The 19,336-nt window shown below is 36.2% G+C and overlaps 1 protein-coding gene across 1 annotated transcript in view; it reads left to right on the top strand.

The window, feature by feature from the left end:
- The window catches only part of EIF5B (eukaryotic translation initiation factor 5B), a 40,609-nt gene that overhangs the window by 6,141 nt on the left and 15,132 nt on the right, over window positions 1-19,336 (top strand). The window contains exons 6-13 of the mRNA XM_011969606.1: window positions 2,855-2,953; window positions 3,763-3,852; window positions 5,867-5,941; window positions 10,569-10,861; window positions 13,231-13,338; window positions 13,533-13,643; window positions 16,398-16,465; window positions 16,996-17,137. Coding sequence (XP_011824996.1) covers window positions 2,855-2,953; window positions 3,763-3,852; window positions 5,867-5,941; window positions 10,569-10,861; window positions 13,231-13,338; window positions 13,533-13,643; window positions 16,398-16,465; window positions 16,996-17,137 — 986 coding nt within the window. The remainder of the gene's footprint in view (window positions 1-2,854; window positions 2,954-3,762; window positions 3,853-5,866; window positions 5,942-10,568; window positions 10,862-13,230; window positions 13,339-13,532; window positions 13,644-16,397; window positions 16,466-16,995; window positions 17,138-19,336) is intronic.

Below are 19,336 nucleotides of genomic sequence, written 5' to 3'. Positions count from 1 at the left end.
TATTGTAAAACTTAATTCATTGAGCTGAAAATGTACTCTCAGAGAGTGTAGGCATCTGCAGGTGTTTTCATATAATTACTCTGAAATGTGCAGCAGGTTAACTTTTCAATCATCCTTTAGCCTGTGACTACTAAGCACAGTCTCATATATATATATGAGTATTTTATCAATAATTTGTAATAAACTCATTTCAGGCAAAGAGCTTCTTCAAGAACTTGATTGTGATGTCTCAGTTTGCAAAGTGAATGGAATGTCTAAACACATACAAGTCTTGGTGTTGATTCCAAATACAGCAGCTTATTTAAGAGTCCATGACTAGAGGAGTAGTCAGTTGATTAAGTCTAGGGTGTTACTGGGACCACCCTTCAGGTAATCCAGCCTACAGTTTCCCCTCAGGCCCATGCTTTTCATCTTAGTAGGTGTAGGCTGCTAGGCAAGGAAAACTGTAATCGAAGTGATGATCTCTGCGTTCTCAGCTGGCTTTATCCTCTTTCTTTGGTTTGTTTAATGTATTTGTCTTATCAGTCATAGCTATGGTTTTACCATTCTAGACATTCTTCAGCACGTGCACAGCACACATCCATATATATTCCTACTTTAGAGATAACATTTTTAGTCATTTTCCTTTATTAGTGACTTCATTCAAAATCCCATGGTATACAATTTCTGTTGTCTTTATTCTAAGGCTTCTGCCCATAGTGAGAGACTGTGTCAGTAATCCAGTAATCTATAGATTCAGTTCAATCCCAGTCAAAATCACAGCATGATATTTTGTAGCTATCTGTCAACTAGTCTAAAATGGATATGAAGAGACCAGAGAGTTAGAATAGCCAAAATAAGTTTGAAAAAGGAGAACAAACTTAGAATACCTGATTTCAAGACTTAGTATAAAGCTATAGGAATTAATACAGTGTGATATTGCCAGAAAGACAGACAGATAGTCTATACACGGTTAGTATATAGGTGAAAGGTAATTCAGTGGATAAAATACAGTATTTGTAGCAAGTGGTACTAGAACAATTGGACATCTGTATGCAGAAAAATCCAAAACACTAGTTTTAATCCCCACTATATAAAAATTGACCCAGCAGGGCGCTGTGGCTCATGCCTGTAATTCCAGCACTTTGGGAGGCCAAGGTGGGCGGATCACGAGGTCAGGAGATCCAGACCATCCTGGCTAACATGGTGAAACCCCCTGTCTACTAAAAACACAAAACAAAGTTAGCCGGGTGCTGTGGCACGCGCCTGTAGTCCCAGCTACTCTGGAGGCTGAGGCAGGAGAATGGCGTAAGCCGGGAGGCGGAGCTTACAGTGAGCCGAGATTGCGCTACTGCACTCCAGCCTGGGGACAGAGCGAGACTCTGTCTCAACAAAACAAACAAACAAACAAAAAATTAACCCAAATGGTTATTATATCTAAATGTAAAATATACAATAATACTTTCAGAGGAAAACATAGGAGGATATCTTGTGTTAGGCAGACTGCTTAGATAGGACTCTGAACCATAAAAGGAAAAAAGATACATTTTGAGAAAGACCAGTCAAAACTTTTCTCTGCAAAAGACACTTGAGAGAATTCCAAGACAGTACCTCCAAATCAGATATCTGACAAAGAATTAATGTCCAAAATATATAAAGACCTCTCAGAATTCAACTATAAGAAAACCAATAAGTTCATTTAAAAATGTGCAAAAAGTTTCAACAGACATTTTCAGCAAGAAGCTATACACATCTGAAAAGACTGTTCTAAAAAAAGAGAAACTTATCTTTACCATATTCAGAGCAGCTGAAACTCTTTTTTTTTTTTCTTTTTTTGAGACAGAGTTTCGCTCTTGTTGCCCAGGCTGGAGTGTAATGGCGCAATCTCAGCTCACTGCAACCCCTGCCTCCCAGGTTCAAGCGATTCTCCTGCGTCAGCCTCCCGAGTAGCTGGGATTATAGGCGCCCACCACCACAATATAATTTTTTTTTTATAATATGATTTTTTGTATTTTTAGTAGAGATGGGGTTTCACCATGTTGGCCAGGATGGTCCCAAACTCCTGACCTCAGGTGATCCACCCACCTTGGCTTCCCAAAGTGCTGGGATTACAGGCGTGAGCCATCACACCCAGCCGAAACTCTTCTGCATTACTGGTGGGAAAGCAAAGTAGTATAGCCACTTTGGAAAACAACTGGCAGTGTCTTTATTAAAAATTAAGGTCATATTTACGTTATGTTTCATCTTTCACACTACAAAATATTTGCCCAATAGAAATGTTCACACAAAAACCTGTCTGAAAATGTTCATACCTGCTTTATTCATAATTGCAAAAAAGCAGAAACAATTCAAATGTCCTTCAGCTGTTGAATGGATAAGCAAACTGTGATATATCCATATGATGGAATGCTGCCCAACAATAAAAAGAAATGAAGTATTGACATGTGCAACAGAGTGAGTGGCTCTCAAATCCATTGTGATGATAGAGGCCAGACTAAGATTCCATTCATGTGACATTTTAGAAAAAGCAAATCTTTTGGTTGGAGAACATATCAGTGGTTACCAGAGGCTAAGAAGGTAAGGAGGGTTTGACTACATGGAGCAGCGCAGGGTGATGGAGTGATGGAGCTTTTCTGCATCTTCATTGTGATGGTGATGCACGTATCAAAACTCTCACTGTGTATAAAAAAAGAATTTTTACTGTATGTAAATTTTAAAATACCTTATATAAAAAAGATACAAGTTTTTCCATGAATATCCTTTCATATTTTAGGGTATGTGTCTCTGTGGTGAATGAAATGCTATTCTTTAAATAGTACTTCTCAGGTGACATGTAAGTAGTATAAGCCTAAAGTTTTTCATTTTTATCCCTCAGGTGTTGAAGTGCCATCAAAAGACTCTTTGCCAAAGAAGAGGCCAATTTATGAAGATAAAAAGAGGAAAAAAATACCACAGCAGCTAGAAAGTAAAGAAGGTTTGTATACAAAATAGCCTGTAACGTAGGCACTATTTTGTTTGCTGTTACCCCACAGTCTTCAAAACAGTATCTGTAAAGAAGAAAGGAAAAAATCTGAAATGCATATTGAAACTTATTTTCTAAACTTATTTCTTATTAATGCCATTATTCTCACTTGATTCAAATGACAAGCTAATGGAAAAAGTATTTTACTTTGAAAAATCTGAGTTCTACCCTATGAATATTGTAACTGTTAACTCTGAGAAGTAAAACTGCAATTCTTATCTTTTCTTGGTTTCCTTCTTAGCCTTCTGTGATTTTTGTGTTTTATTTATTGAGCAGAAAGAATAGTTTTCTGTAAAACATATGACTATATTTAAACATTTTCTAAACTTGGAGAAATAGGTTTGTACAGGCTGGGCGCGGTGGTTCACGCCTATAATCCCAGCACGTTGGAGGCTGAGGAGGGCGGATTACCTGAGGTCAGGAGTCCAAGACCAGCCTGGCCAACATGGTGAATCCCCGCCTCTACTGAAAATGAAAAAATTAGCCTGTCATAGTGGCAGGCACCTGTAATCCCAGCTACTTGGCAGGCCGAGGCAGGGAGAGTTGCTTGAACCCGAGAGGTGGAGGTTGCAGTGAGCTGAGATTGTCCCATTGCACTCCAGCCTAGGTGACAGAGTGAGACTCCATCAAATAAATAAATAAATAAATAAATAGATAAATAGGTTTGCACTACTGTTTTTTATTCAGTACTTAATGGAGTATCTTAACAGAAATTATACATCGGAAAAAAATCATTATCTTGGTTTCTGCCCTTTTTTCAGTGTCTGAATCAATGGAAATATGTGCTACTGTAGAAGTTATGGAACAAGGAGTACCAGAAAAGGAAGAGACACCACCTCCTGTTGAACCAGGTGGATAGCATTATCTGATTATTTAATTAGTGAATTCTTATTAAATAGTGTTGATGTGTCATACGTTGTCTTAGTTATTATAAATAGTTGGGGAGAACCAAATAAGTATCTGACTGGATGGCTCTCTTTCTTCATAGTTCTTTCTTTTCTATTTCTTTTCATTTCTACTTTGAATAAGTACCCAAGTGAGACTTGCATCAGTTTTATTCTTTCCAGCAGTGTTAATAAAATGTTTTGTAGAAAGGATACACTTTGGGAGGGTGAGGCGGATGGATCACGAGGTCAGGAGATCAAGACCATCCTGGCTAACACGGTGAAACCCTGTCTCTACTGAAAATACAAAAAATTAGCCAGGTGTGGTGGCGGGTGCCTGTAATCCCAGCTACTCGGGAGGCTGAGGCAGGAGAATTGCTTGATCCTGGGAGGCAGAGGTTACAGGGACATTGCAATGAGCTGAGATCATGCCATTGCACTCCAGCCTGGGTGACAGAGCACAAAAAAAAAAAAACCAAAAAAAAAAGGAAGAAAGAATAGTAGGTTTTGGATTTTCTCTGATGTTTTTATTTATGAGTCAGAAATCTCAAAAAAAGACCTGAAGGTCTTCATTTAATACTTGAGAAGCAAATTCAAAGCATTTTTAACTAGAACTTTTTAAGAACCATAAAAATTGGCATTTTTAGATCTTCCTAAAGGTCAACTTCTATTTACAATAATCAGAGAATTCAGCTTACTCATTGTGAGGTATCTGTGTATGTGTTGAGGAGTTGAGGAAAATCTCTGGCTTAAAAAAAAAAAAAAGAAAACATTGTTCTAATTCTTAAGACTAGATATTGATAGGAGAGCTGGGGCTGCCTAAATGTATGTTTGGTATTCAAGAGAATCCCCAGCGTTTAAAGATAGGATCGGGAATGGGAAAAGCCTTTAGAGAATACTAAGTCCGATTAACTGGTGAATTATATTATTGATAGTTCCTTTCCTTTTTCTCTTTTCTCTTCTGAACGAATAGGATCATTTCACCTGGGTGGACCTCAGCCTAGCATTGATATGACGAGATTAGAGAAATTCAGATTGATATGCTTAATAGCAGTCCATTATTTTAGGTCGTATTTTTCACACCAGAAAGAATTGCTAATTTAGATGGATGTTTTGGGTACCTGTTTCTGAGTCTCATTTCCTCCTCAAGATAATTTACCCAGACTTGTTAGTAAATCATGATTATTTCAGGGAAGCCAGGTACTGCATGTCCTGTCCTACCCCTCATCTTCCTTTCATGTAAGAATAGTTGTGCCTGGTTAGATTTCAGTAAAGAAAAGCATTCTTGTTAAGAAGAGTATTAGGTCTGTAATATCTAAGTAATATTCAGAATTTAGCTTTCTGGCTGTTTTGGGGTTATGAGCACAGCATTCTATTATTTTGAACTGCAGTGATGGTGGTACTTTTGTACCTTCTACTTTGGAATTTATATTTAAATACCTGTAAAGGTTAAAAGCAAAATAATAAATTCCTTGCATAAAACATGAGTTGGATGATCAAAAAGAAGACATATGTGAAATTTCATTTGTTTTCAAGAACTGAGTACATTCATATAGCTTTTTCAAGATCTAAAGAAACATTTAAATTGATTAAATTAATGAAACAATTAGCTTGAATAGAAAATCAGTTATGTTTAATATGATGACTGTGGTAGGAAATGGAAGCATTTAGTAATAGTAAATTGTAACATGCTAGCTATATTAAAAAGAGTTCTAAAGATAATAGCTGCATACATATTTTTTACATAATTGAAAAATTATTTTTATGTCTGTAATTTTTTACTTTTTTCTAAATAATTTATTTAGAAATAAATAATTTTTTTCTAAATAATTTATTTAGAAATAAATAATTTTTTTCTAAATAATTTATTTAGAAATAAATAATTTTTTTCTAAATAATTTATTTAGAAATAAATAATTTTTTTCTAAATAATTCATATTTTAAATAATTTTTGTGTCTTAAATGCAAATTTTACTTACAGAAGAAGAAGAAGATACTGAGGATGCTGGATTGGATGATTGGGAAGCTATGGCCAGTGACGAGGAGACAGAAAAAGGTGAATACCTCATAAGCACACACTGATAAATCCAGTGGCTATTAGAAATGAATGATATATATTTAAATGAATAGTCTTTTGATTATGAAAGACATATGAACATTTCTGGGGATGGGGATCAGTCTCGTGTTCTCTTCTTTGCCGTGGTTTCTAAGTCCTCATGTGGATCTTCGTTTTGTGAATGAGTGGTTCCTCAGAATGTTATTTGTAAGATAACTGCCTAAGGTTTAGAATGCATTTTTTCAGAGTGATGATGTTACAAATAGGGTTGTTACTAAAACTGACTTACAAAAAGCACTGCTAAAAGGTAATGAAGAGATAAATACTATAGTTCCTGATAAGTATGAATAGAGAGTAAGCGTTTTTGTCATTATTTCCCCTTCTTTATTACTAAAATCTCTACTTTGAGATTTAATTTCCTGTTAATTTTACTAACTTACTGATAATGATATCTGGCCCTTTGATTTTTTTCAGACTCCCCCCATCTTTGTGTTTAAAGGTATACGTTTTTCTTTAAGCATGACTTTAGTCAAATTCTGTAAGTTCTGATATGTTGATATTTTCTCATTTTCATTTTGATGTATTTTACCTAAGATTTATTTAGTGTATTTCTTTTTTTTTTTTTTGAGATGGAGTTTCACTCTTGTTGCCCAGGCTGGAGTGCAATGGCGCAATCTCGACTCACAGCAACCTCTGCCTCCCGGGTTCAAACTATTCTCTTGCCTCAACCTCCGGAGTAGCTGGGATTACAAGCATGCACCACCACACCTGGCTAATTTTGTATTTTTAGTAGAGACGGGGTTTCTCCATGTTGGTCAGGCTGGTCTCCAACTCCCGACCTCAGGTGATCCGCCCACTTCAGTCTCCCAAAGTCCTGGGATTGCAGGCGTGAGCCACCGCACCCGGCCTAGTATATTTCTTAATTTACAAAAATGGGCATTTTCTCATTGTCTTTTGTTACTTCATTGTGATCAGAGAACACACATGATTCTATCCTTTGAAGTATGTTGAATATTGCTATACAACCTAGCATGGTCAGTTATTGTAAGTGTTTCATATTTGGAAAGAATTCATATTCTGCAGTAGTTGGATGCCTTGGTTTCTATATTTAGGTCAAGTCTGCTAATCATTTTGTTCAAGTCTTTTATAGCGTTCTGAGGGTTTTTTTGTTTTTGCTTTTTTTTTTTTCTGATCTGCTCTTTCTCTCTGTTACTGGGACCAGTGTCTTAAAATCTCCAATCATGATTGTAGATTTTCTGTTTCTCCCAAGTTCTGTTAATTTTTGCTTTATGTATTTTTATGCTATGTCATTAGGTGAATACAATCTTGTATCTTTCTAATGAATTGACTCTTTTATCATTGATATATATATATATATATATTTCTAACAATGCCTTTTGATATAAAAGTCTGCCTAAAACTCATATAGGTACATGAGCTTTGATTTACATGATCTTTTTTGTTCTTTATTACTCTTTCTGTATCTGTAAATAGCATTTTAGTCCATTTGTACTGCTATAACAAAATACCACAGACTTGGTAGTACTAAAGAACAGAAATGTATTCCTCACAGTTCTGGCGGCTGGGAAGTCCCGAGATCAAGGCACCAGCACTGGTGTCTGGTAAAGGCTGCTCTCTGCTTCCAAGATGGCACCTTGGTGCTGCATCCTCCAGAGGGAAGGATGGTTGTGTCTTCACATGGAGGAAGGGAGGGAAGGGCAAGAGGAGCAAACTCTCTTTGAGAAGGCACTTTTCTGCGGGCATGAATCCATTTATGAGAGTGGCTTAATCAGTCCCCCAAACCTTCCCCACCACCCTGCTACCCGCTACCCGCAAAATGGGGATTAAGTTTTCAACATGAATTTTAGAGGGGACACCATTTACAAATCACAGCTAGGATCTAGTTGAGATTTTTTTAATCCAGTTTGTCAATCTTTATATTTTACCTAGAGTACTTAGCCCGTTAAATGTAACAGTTGGTGTAATTAACATTTGGTGTAAGTATATTGATTTTAAACATTTCATCTTACCAAGTCCTTTTTTGTTCTACGTGGTTCTTTTTCTCTCTAATCATCTTTTGGGTTACTAGGTTTTAAAAATTTTATTTTTTTCTCCTTCCATGAGCTTAGCAGTTGTATACTTTTCTAAAAAACTTTTTAGTGATTAAGAAAATTTTTAGCATATACCTTTGAACTAGCAATGTGTAATGTTATCCTCTAACAATGCAGGGGCTTTAGAGTACTTGAATGACATTTACCCAATACTCTGTTTAGATATCATTGCTCTCGGCTGGGTGTGACGACTCACACCTGCAATCCCAGCACTTTGGGAGGCCGAGGTAGGCAGAGCACTTGAGATCAGGAGTTTGAGACTAGCCTGGCCAACATGGCGAAACGCCACCTCTACTAAAAATACAAAAATTAGCTGGGCATGGTGGCATGCGCCTGTAATCCTAGCTACTCACGTGACTGAGGCACAAGAATCGCTTGAACCCGGAAAGCGTAGGTTGCAGCCAGTTGAGATTGCGCCACTGCATTCCAGCCTGGGCAACAGAGTGAGACTGTATCTCAGAAAAACCCAAAAAAGATATAATTGTTCTCATTTCTTTTCGTTATCTATTTAAAACCTCATCTTAGCTTATATTTTATATAGTCAGTACTTACAAGTTTACCCACATTGTTAACATTTTGTTGTGCTTCATTTACTGCATCTTTGACCTTCCGTTTGAGATAATTTCTTCCTATCTGAAGAACACTTTAGAGGTTTTTTTTTTTTTTTTTAATGAATCAGTTAGACATTCTGTTTTGCTTTGTAAAAACATCTTTATTACATCTTCATTCTTTAGTTTTATATATTTACTGAGTGAGGAATTATTGGTTGAAGTTTAACACTTTTAAGTTATTATTCCCTTGCCCTGGCTTTCATTGTTCCTGTTGAGAAGTCAGGTATCAGCCTCAATTTTTCATGTGATTTTGGTTTTTAGCAGTTTTATCATGATGTAGCCAGAATAGATTTTTTAAAAATACATTCTGTTTGTAGAGCTTCATTAATATATGGTTTTATGTTTTTATCAGTTTTATGTTAGGAGCCATCTTCTCCCTCAGAATCCCAATCATGTCTCTGATAGGCCCTCTTATTGTATCATTGTTTCCTATTTTCTTTTCTGTATTTTCCACCTAGTGAGTCTCTGTGGTTCATTCTGGTTTGCTTCTCTTGACTGTCTTCTAGGTCACTGATTTTCTCCTTGGCTCTTTCTATTCTGAGGTTAGGCCCACCTTTTGAATTCTTAATTTCATTTGTTGTATTTTTCAGTTTTAGTATTTCCATTTAACTTTTTTTATAGTTTTAATTTACCTTCTAAAATTTTAACTTTGTCTTTTGCTTCTGACTGAATGTTAGAAGCACAGTCATTTTAAAATTTTGATTTTATAACTTTATGAAAGTCCTTTTGGTGTTTTATATGTTGGTTCTTCTCATGTAAATTGTTTTCTCATGTGCCTTGTTATTTTTATATATGTGCTGGATATTTTGCTTGGAGAAGTAATTTGAGGTCAAGAATGATGTTTTCTTTTCTCCAGAGCTACTTTATATGTTACTTCCACAAGGTACCTGAGTGAACTAGCAATATAGAATCATCTTATTCTAGACTTAGAATCCAGAGGATCTGAAGGTGATCTGCCAATAATGGGGAGATCCTGTTTATTTCTTATTCATCCTTATTCCTAGGGTACAGCTCTTTATGATTTTACCCCACAGTAAGAGTGTAACCCAATGTCTGCTCACTGCACCCTCTTGAACTCTTAGTATTCTGGTAGGTCTGGATTCCCAGTGCAGCTTAGCCTTTCATCTGCCTCCTCCCGAATCAACAAATGACCATAAGGGGAAAGTGGCACTAAAGACTGTTCTCACCTCCTTGGGTTTCTGTTCTCCCATGGATTCTGGCTTACTAATGCTGACTTCAGTATGGATTACTGCCTTAAGGTTTTACTGTTAAGTGACAGACTTCGTTTTAGCATGTAGACAAACACCTTGCATTTATGATGTATGAAAACACCGTGTTACTTCCCTAAGTACAAGTTGAGCCTCTGAAATTCAAAAATCTGAAATCTGAAATGCTCTAAAATCAAGTTTGAGCACCACTACGTGACGCTCAAAGGATATACTCATTGGAGCATTTCATATTTCAGGTTTTTCCGATTTCGGATACAAATATTCCAAATTTAAAAAAATACGAAGTAAGTATAGAATGCAAATATTCCAAATTTTAAAAAATCTGAAACAGTTCTGGTCTAGGCGTTATTTCCTTCCCCTACTTTAAAGCAGGCTTGTCCAATCTGCAGCCTGTGGGCCACATGCAGCCCAGGATGGCTTTCAATGTGGCCCAGCACTAATTCGTAAACTTTCTTAAAACATGAGACTTTTTTGTGTGATTTTTTTTTTTTTAAGCTCATCCGCTATTATTAGTGTTAATGTGTTAGTGTATTTTATGTGTGGCCCAAGACAATTCTTCTTCTAATGTGGCTCAGGGAAGCCAAAAGATTGGACACCCCTGCTTTAAAGTCTCTTATCTTGATATAAATCTATCATATTAAACCTTATTTATTAAAAAATATATTTGCCTTTCTAGTAGAAGGAAACACAGTTCATATAGAAGTAAAAGAAAACCCTGAAGAGGAAGAAGAGGAGGAAGAAGAAGAGGAAGAGGAAGATGAAGAAAGTGAAGAAGAGGAGGAGGAGGAGGGAGAAAGTGAAGGCAGTGAAGGTGATGAGGAAGATGAAAAGGTGTCAGATGAGAAGGATTCAGGGAAGACATTAGATAAAAAACCGAGTAAAGAAATGAGCTCAGATTCTGAATATGACTCTGATGATGATCGGTCTAAAGAAGAAAGGGCTTATGACAAAGCAAAACGGAGGATTGAGGTATTTATTTTACCCTTTCTCTTTCTTTCTTCCCACTCCTCTGTGATTATTAAAACTGTATAACTAAAGGCTTTGAACAGCACTTTATATATCCTCAAGAATAGAATACTTTTCAGGTTTTGTAATGTTGAAATATTATTGGCCTTCGATACTGGTCTTACCCAAGGACCCCCCTCTCTTACCTGAGATAGAATGGTGTGACTACTTTATTTTTTTCTTGTTTTCTCCAAATTTTAATGTGCTCTTGGAGTGATAGTTTGAAAGTATGCAGAGGTATTCTGAGCATGTGCCCTCTGCTTATAAACATCAGTTATAAGCAGTTATAAGCATCAGTTTGCCTCACATATTTAGGTTAGTCACCCTGAGGCATCTGATCACTTCAGTTGTTTAAATCTGGTGGATTGATGAGGCTTCTGTTTAGTAAAGTCCAATGCCTGATAGGCTTTCTGTATTTTTCCTACTTAATGCCGTAGATTTCAGTGGGCTTCAAGAGAAAGTTTTCTTTAGTTCTGTCAGCTTAATGTAAATAATACATTAAAAACTAGTTTGCTTGAGGATATTATACTATTTTAAAGCTAAAAACTATTTTAGCTTTCCTTTTTGTGTATTACTAATTTTTCAGTTTTTTGTTTTAATACCTATATATCGACATTTGCCTTTTCTCCTGTAAAGTCTAAGTATGGATAGATTGTCTAAATTTTTAAAGGACTAAGAGGGTTTGTTATTCTAAATTAGGGTTTCTCAGCCCTGGCACTATTAAAATTTGGGGGCCAGATAATTCTTTGTTGTTGGGGACAGGGACTGTTCTCTTCCTTGTATGATATCGAACAACATCTTGGCCTTTACCTGCTAGATGCCTGTAGCATTCTTCCCCAACTGGCACCTCAGTTACGACTGTCTTTTCCCGTAGCACCTGCTCCCACCAGCTCCCTTGCCATATACTCATGTTCGAGAGAGTGACGGAATATCTGTACTGTGCTTGCTGATTTACAAACAAAATAAGTATAAAGCAGAAGAGCTTCTCAATTATCCTACTCCCTAGATTAGTTAATGGTAGTGTGTATGAGCTTCATGTTTTTAAAAATAAAGGCCCTAGCCCCCAGTATAGTCATATGGAGGGTTAGGGCTTCAAGGTAGGAATTTTGGGGAAATGTTCAGTCCATAACAAACTTCATGGATCCATAAACTTTGCTACGTATTATGATTTTCTGAAATTCACTCCATTCCTGGGTCAGAATCTCCATTGTGGAATGGGATTTGTATTCTTGTGCTGTCATTGCTTCAGTATACTTAGAATTTCTGAGTCAATTTGTAACTCATTGCCCTCTAAAAATTTTAATACTTCACTAAGTGTGGGAGAGAGAGGCAGTTGTCCGCCATGTCAAATAAAGTCATAATGTTTGAATTTGAGTTGTATGTACTGTGAGGTTGTTGGGTACTACTCTTTGCTAGTGAGTAAGTCCTACTTTGTACTCATCCCTGGCATCTCACTTTTGGTATTTTAAAGAGTTTTTCAGTTTCAGTTTCTACCAAAAAATCTAATGTCTAGTACTAGAAATGCAAGTAAAGAGTTCTTACAGAAATGGTTTTTAGATGAAAAATAATTTTGTAAATGACATTACTTCATAGTTTTTGCTTCAAGTGTTTAATTTGAATGCCAACTTTATTTGAAAGGTCATTTCAAAGAAAAACTATTGCTGGCATGTGTTTTTGGTCCTCAGAAAGCTGAAGCATTTAGGTCAGTGCGACAAGAAGCGCACTGTGGTTCGAGGAAAAGCTTTCTCGCCCTTGCTGGTGTTCATGGGAGTGGTAGAACCTCGGAAAGTCAGGACATGTTATACTTATTTAAGCTGAAGCTTAAATAAACAGTCTCCTCCTTGAGAAGTTTTATAGCGTTCGTATATTGGATAAAAATGTGTAATACATTGCCTTTAAAAATCTTTAAAATTCTTAGGTTGCAGTGAATTTTTAAAAATGTGCACGCTCACCTGTTTTTATGTAAATCCTCACACAAATTCAGGGTTGCTCTATATAGTCAGTATTATGGGAAGATTGATTCATTTCGTAGTCATTCTATTCCATTAAAGTAACTATGTACAAAAGTATTCAAAAATTTTGAAATGACACTTTACAATATTCCTATTCATATTCAGCAGTGCTACTGTGAAATCTAAACAGGTTTTTCCTTGTCCAAAGGTGCTGTGGTGGGAATTAGATTGTAATGTTCACATTATAAATTGCAATTATGTGTAGTCAAATCGACAGAGAACTTGGATGCAGGCTGTGGCATTCTTTTGCCAAGGCAAAATAGAAAATAAGGATAGTGAGGATTTGATATATTTAATTTTTGATTTTTTTTTCTTTCCTAGAAACGGCGACTTGAACATAGTAAAAATGTAGATACCGAAAAGCTAAGAGCCCCTATTATCTGCGTACTTGGGCATGTGGACACAGGGAAGACAAAAATTCTAGATAAAGTAAGAAACTATTATATGTATTGATAGAATTTTGAAAATAAGTGAATGGTACCTTATAAAAAAAAAAAACTTTTGAGACCAATAGGATATATAGGCAATTCTGCTTACAATAAATAAGTTGCTAATCTCTTATTATTTTTGCTGCTATCTTTTCCATGTCGAAATACCAATCTGAACTTGCTGTCTTCTCATAGCTCCGTCACACACATGTACAAGACGGTGAAGCAGGTGGTATCACACAACAAATTGGGGCCACCAATGTTCCTCTTGAAGCTATTAATGAACAGACTAAGATGATTAAAAATGTAAGTACATTGTATTTCATATATTTTAATCTCTTACAAAAATTATAAGATATGAACTATTTCAAACATAGAAAAAGGACGGAGACTAGTATAACAGCTCCATATAGTCACCATTTGGAATTAATATGTATTATTTTGCCTATTTTGCTTTAGATCATTCTTTTTAAAGAATAAAACACTACATATTATAGGAGCTCTCACATTCCATTTCCTTCCCTCCCTTTCCCAGAGGCAGCCACTATTCCAGTTAGTCATTCGCCTCCATGCTTTAACACTGATAACATTTATCCCCATAATTTAAAATTTTGTTTCGTTCTCTACTGTTTTTCCCTTCTAATCTAATCCATTTCTTTTCTTTTTGTCCCATATTTTTCTACTTGTTTGGAGGTATTCAGTTTATGTCTGTTAGATGTAACACAGTAAGATAAATGTAAAGCTTAAAGAATCAGTATAATGCACACCACCCTTTAAGTGTCACCTTTGTTGGGCAGTAGAACCTTGCAGGCTACTTCAGAAGCCCTCCAGGTGTAGCTTTCCAATCAAAGATGTCCAGCCACAACTTTTTAAGATAATCTCTACCTTTTAATATGTTAGGAGTTGCAAAATGTTGATACTTGAACTCCATCAGCCATTATTGGATTACTTCTATAGAGAAATGTTGCCTAATCTACTATTTGGTTATTCAGTGATGGGTTATTTAGGAAAGGTAGAATTAATACCTGATCCTTTACCTTCTTTTAACCAGCTTTGAAAATAAAAAGTGACCAATATGATTTTTCTTTTTTTCTATTTTTTTTGCCCCTCATAGAGACAGGATCTCCCTATGTTGCCCAGGCTGGTCTTGAACTCCTGTGCTCAAGCGATCCTCCCACCTCAGCCTCCCAAAGTGCTGGGATTACAGATGTGAGCCACTGTGCCCAGCCTGATTTTGTTTTGTATTATTATGAACTAATGGATTTAAACATATTTACTGTGCATTAGTCCATTTCAGTTATTATTGTGCTGAGATAGTCCCATCTTTGCCCAGTTGGTTGGCTCCTGAATCTTTCTCATACAATTCTGGTTGTCCTAGTTTTGGCTGCCTTCATGCTGTCTGGTATAGCAGGATATTCCAGGCTCATGTAATACAGAAACTACCCAGACTGAGAACTGGGCCTTGAAACAATTCCTCAGTTTCATTATCACAGAGCAGGTGAAAGTGGTAGCTTTGGAACTGAGAAGCAATAAGTTGAAAAACAGAGCATATGTTATTACATGCTAATGTCTCCTTTTTTTCCTTATTTAGTCTTGGTTCTGCATGTAAAAAGAGTCTATGAGTTTTGTCTCTCCAGTTTTTGTTTTGTTTCTTTGCAATTGGGTTTTATGAAGCTTGTCTTCTACTCAATTCCTAAGGAAGGGATTAGAAGAATTAACATTCCTTGAATTTTTAAATATTGAAGAGTTATTTTGTGGCCTTTATACTGGAAAGTCAGTTGGCCACATATAAAATCCTTTGTTGACATTTTCATTCTTTAAGTATCCTGTGTTCAATTTCTTCTCGCATAAAGTATTGCTGTTAAGTTTGATCATAAGCTGATTTTCATCTTTTTACAAGGCATATGGTCATTTTACATCTTGGTGTTGGTTCTGAGTTTTCCAGTTATGTGGTGTTCTATTATAATATGTAGTATTGAATTTTTATTTTAGAACAGTTTTTTTGAATTATAACTTTTCAAATTTATAATTTATTTTCTTCCTATTTTAAATAATATTTCTATGTTTTAGTCACTAGAGAAGAAGGTTCATAACACCTTATTCCATCAGTTGCCAGAACTTGAACTCTTATTGTTATTTTAGAACATCAGGAACAAGGTTATTATTAGGCCTGTATTAAAGTTCTTGGAATAACCTTTATATGACAATTGTAATTACTTATTGTTAGTATATAAGACACTGAAGTGAAAATAATTGTGGTGCTCAGTGAACATTGATTTACGACCACCGGAATGCAGATCTGAAATGTTTTACATTGCATTATTTTTATGTAGATCAGGATACCAAATTTTGAAAGATCATTTGGAGATTAGCAAAAAGAAAATGTAGATAAGCATAATACAAAAAAGGTGTGTGTGTGTGTGTGTGTGTGTGTGTGTGAGAGAGAGAGAGAAATTAGTTGGTCAGTGTTACTTTTTAGACTAAAAGGGAATGTCCAAATGAGATCAGTTGTAATGTTATTTCCATTCATTTATGTGCTTTTGTCCAGAAAGTCAAGCATTTATGACATTATTTGAATACAATAGGGTATGCATTTACTCTTTAACATTTTTGATCAGTGTGGTAAATTTACTTTAAAACATACTTTTGGGATATATTTGGAGTCAGAATTGCTTTCAAATTGGACCAGGTAACTTTTCCCAATGCTGAGAACCACCTCTTGCATGTCAGATTTCTATGGATTATTTCAGATGACTGCCCTGTGATTTGTATCACCACTTACTTAATAATCTGCTCAAACTTGGACTACAGTCATAGTTTTAAGACCCTAAGAAAGGAGATATTTTCTCATTTAATTTTTTTTTTTTGGTTAAAATTTCTTTGGATTTTAGTGAAAATACTGACAATTGTACTTTGCTGGTTAACTCACTGTTTTTAAAGTCACTCATATGGAAAAGGGACTAGTGATACTTCCAGAGTTTTATGGCAAAAGGATTGTTTTGTAAAGAAGCTTTCATGTCTGACTTCCTTAAGCTTTGCACTTTTCCCCCCTGTTTCTAGTTTGATAGAGAGAATGTACGGATTCCAGGAATGCTAATTATTGATACTCCTGGGCATGAATCTTTCAGGTAAGACCAATTTGAGTCTTTTCTCATCAAGCAAACTACTTGAAACCATTAAGTCTAAAAGTTCAGTGGAGTCATTAACCTTTGAGTAGTAATTTGATCTCTATAACTACCAATCCTCCTTTGCACTTCATTGATTTAGTAGTGTTTTCTTTGAATACTTGTTTTTTGTAGAGGGAAGTCTTTACTGCTTGAAAGGAGCAGAAAACGTGCTAATACATGCCAGGCCTGTCTCCCGTAAAACCCGTTACAAGTGGAATATTGTGCTGTTGTCTCTTGCCCATGTTGTTTAACACAGAAAACTTGATCAGCAAAATTATCAGAAATATTAGTTGGTTCTAAAACTAGCTCATTCCACTTGAGGTCGATTCAAGTGACTGTTATATGAGCATTTGGCAATTTAAGGGCTAATAGTACTTGAACAATTTAATACATATACTCTGTTTTGTTTGGGTTTTACAAAGAAGTTTAAAAGTTTTAAGAAAAGTATTTCAAGATTTTCTATTTATAGATCTTTTCCTTCTTTTCAACAGTAATCTGAGAAATAGAGGAAGCTCTCTTTGTGACATTGCCATTTTAGTTGTTGATATTATGCATGGTTTGGAGCCCCAAACAATTGAGTCTATCAACCTTCTCAAATCTAAAAAATGTCCCTTCATTGTTGCACTCAATAAGGTATGTGCGCCTTCTGAAAAATTAACCTAGGAAAACACGTTTCTTAATTTTTTGTGATTAAAAAAAGTGGTATAATTAACATACAAGCATGGCTTATTTCATTGTGCTTCACTATATTGTGTTTCACAGATATTGTATATGTGTATAGTTTTTTTGTTGTTGTTTTTTTGTTGGTTTGTTTTTTGAGACACAGTCTTGCTCTGTCACCCAGGCTGGAGTGCAGTGGCACGATCTTGGCTCACTGCAACCTCTGCCTCCTGGGTTCAGGCAATTCTCCTGCCTCAGCCTCCCAAGTAGCTGGGACTACAGGCGCTCGCCACCATGCCCGGCTAATTTTTGTATTTTTAGTAGAGACGGGGTTTCACCATATTGGCCAGGCTGGTCTCGAACTCCTGACCTTGTGATCCACCTGCCTCGGCCTCCCAAAGTGCTGGGATTACAGGCGCGAGCCACCGCGCCCAGCCTTTTAAATAAAATTTGTAAGTTTAGGGCAGCCTTGCATCAAGCAAGTGTATTAAGTCTATTGGTGCCATTTTCCCAACAGCATGTGTTCACTTCTCGTCACATTTGTTAATTTGCAATATTTCATACTTTGTCATTATTACATCTGTTACAGTTATCTGGGATAAATGATCTTTGTTATTATAATTGATTTGGGGTGCCACAAACCACACCCCTATAAGATGGCACACTTAGTCAATACATGTTGTGTGTGTTCTGACTGCTCCAGCAACCAGCTGTTCCCTTGTCTCTTTCTCTCTCCTTGGGCCCATTTCCTGAGACAGTATTGAAATTAGGCTAATTAATAACATTACAATGACCTGTAAGTGTTCAAGTGAAAGGAGGAGTCGCATGTATAATATCAGTCCAGCCACAACACTCCCTTAAGCCAAAGCCTAATCTAAAGCAAGGCCCTCTCTTCAGTTCTAAAGCTGAGGAAGGTGGGGAAGCTGTCGAAGAAAAGTTTGAAACTAGTAGAGGCTGGTTCATGAGGTTTAAGGAAAGAAGCTGTTTCTGTAACCTAAAAGTACAAGGTGAAGCAGCAAGTGCTGATACAGAAGCTGCAGCAAGTTATCCAGAAGCTCTAGCTGAGATGACTGATGAAGGTGGCTACACTAAACAACAGATTTTCAATGTAGGCAAAAAAGCCTTCGATTGGCAAAACATTCCGTTTTGGACTTTCAGAGCTAGAGAGGAGAAGTCACTGCCTGGCTTCAAAGCTTCGAAGGGCAGGCTGACTCTCTAGTTAGGGTCTAATGTGGTTGGTGACTTTAAGCTGAAGCCAATGCTCATTGACCATTCTGAAAATCCTAGGGCCCTTAATAATTATGCCAAATCCATTCTACTGTGCTTTATAAATGGAAATATAAAACCTGGATGATAGCACATCTGTTTATAGCATGGTTTACTGAATATTTTAAGCCCATTGTTGAGACCAGCTCCTCAGAGAAAAAGATTGCTTTCAATGTATTACTGCTTGTTAACAGTGCACCTGATTACCCAAGCTCTGATGGAGACACACAAGGAGATTAATGTTTTCGTGCCTGCTAATATAGCATTCATTCTGCAGCCCATGGATCAAGGAGCGTCTTCAACTTTCAAGTATTGTTACTTAAGAAATACATTTTGTATGGCTATAGCTGCCATAGATTGAGATTCCTCTGATGGATTTGGGCAAAAGTTGAAAACCTTTTGGAAAGGATTCATCCTTCTAGATGTTATGAAGAGTTCTGTTCATGATCCATAAAAGTACAAAATATAAACATTGATAGGAGTTTGGAAGAAGTTGATTTCAACTCTCATTTATGACTTTGAGGAGTTCAAGATTTCAGTAGAGGAAGTCACTGCGGATGTGGTAGAAAAATAGCAAGAGAACTGAAATTAAGTGGAACCAGAAGATGTAACTGAGTTGCTGCAATCTTAAGATAAAACTTGAACAGATGAGAAGCTGCTGCTTATAGGTGGGCAAAGAAAGTGGTTTCTTGAGGTGGAGGTCTACTTCTGGTGAGGATATTGTGAACAGTGTTGAAATGACAAGGATTTAGGATAGCAATCAACCTAATTGATAAAGCAGTGTCTGGGTTTGAGAGGATTGACTACAGTTTTGAAAAAAGCTCTATTATGGGTAAAATGCTGTAAGCAGCATTGCATGCTACAGATGGATTTTTTTTTTTTTTTTTTTTTTTTGAGATAGAGTTT

Source organism: Mandrillus leucophaeus, unplaced genomic scaffold, assembly GCF_000951045.1.
Source record: "Mandrillus leucophaeus isolate KB7577 unplaced genomic scaffold, Mleu.le_1.0 Scaffold9, whole genome shotgun sequence".
In the NCBI taxonomy this organism is placed as follows: Eukaryota; Metazoa; Chordata; class Mammalia; order Primates; family Cercopithecidae; genus Mandrillus; species Mandrillus leucophaeus.
Note: the sequence above shows the minus strand (reverse complement) of the source record. Positions and strands in the feature narration are given on the sequence as shown.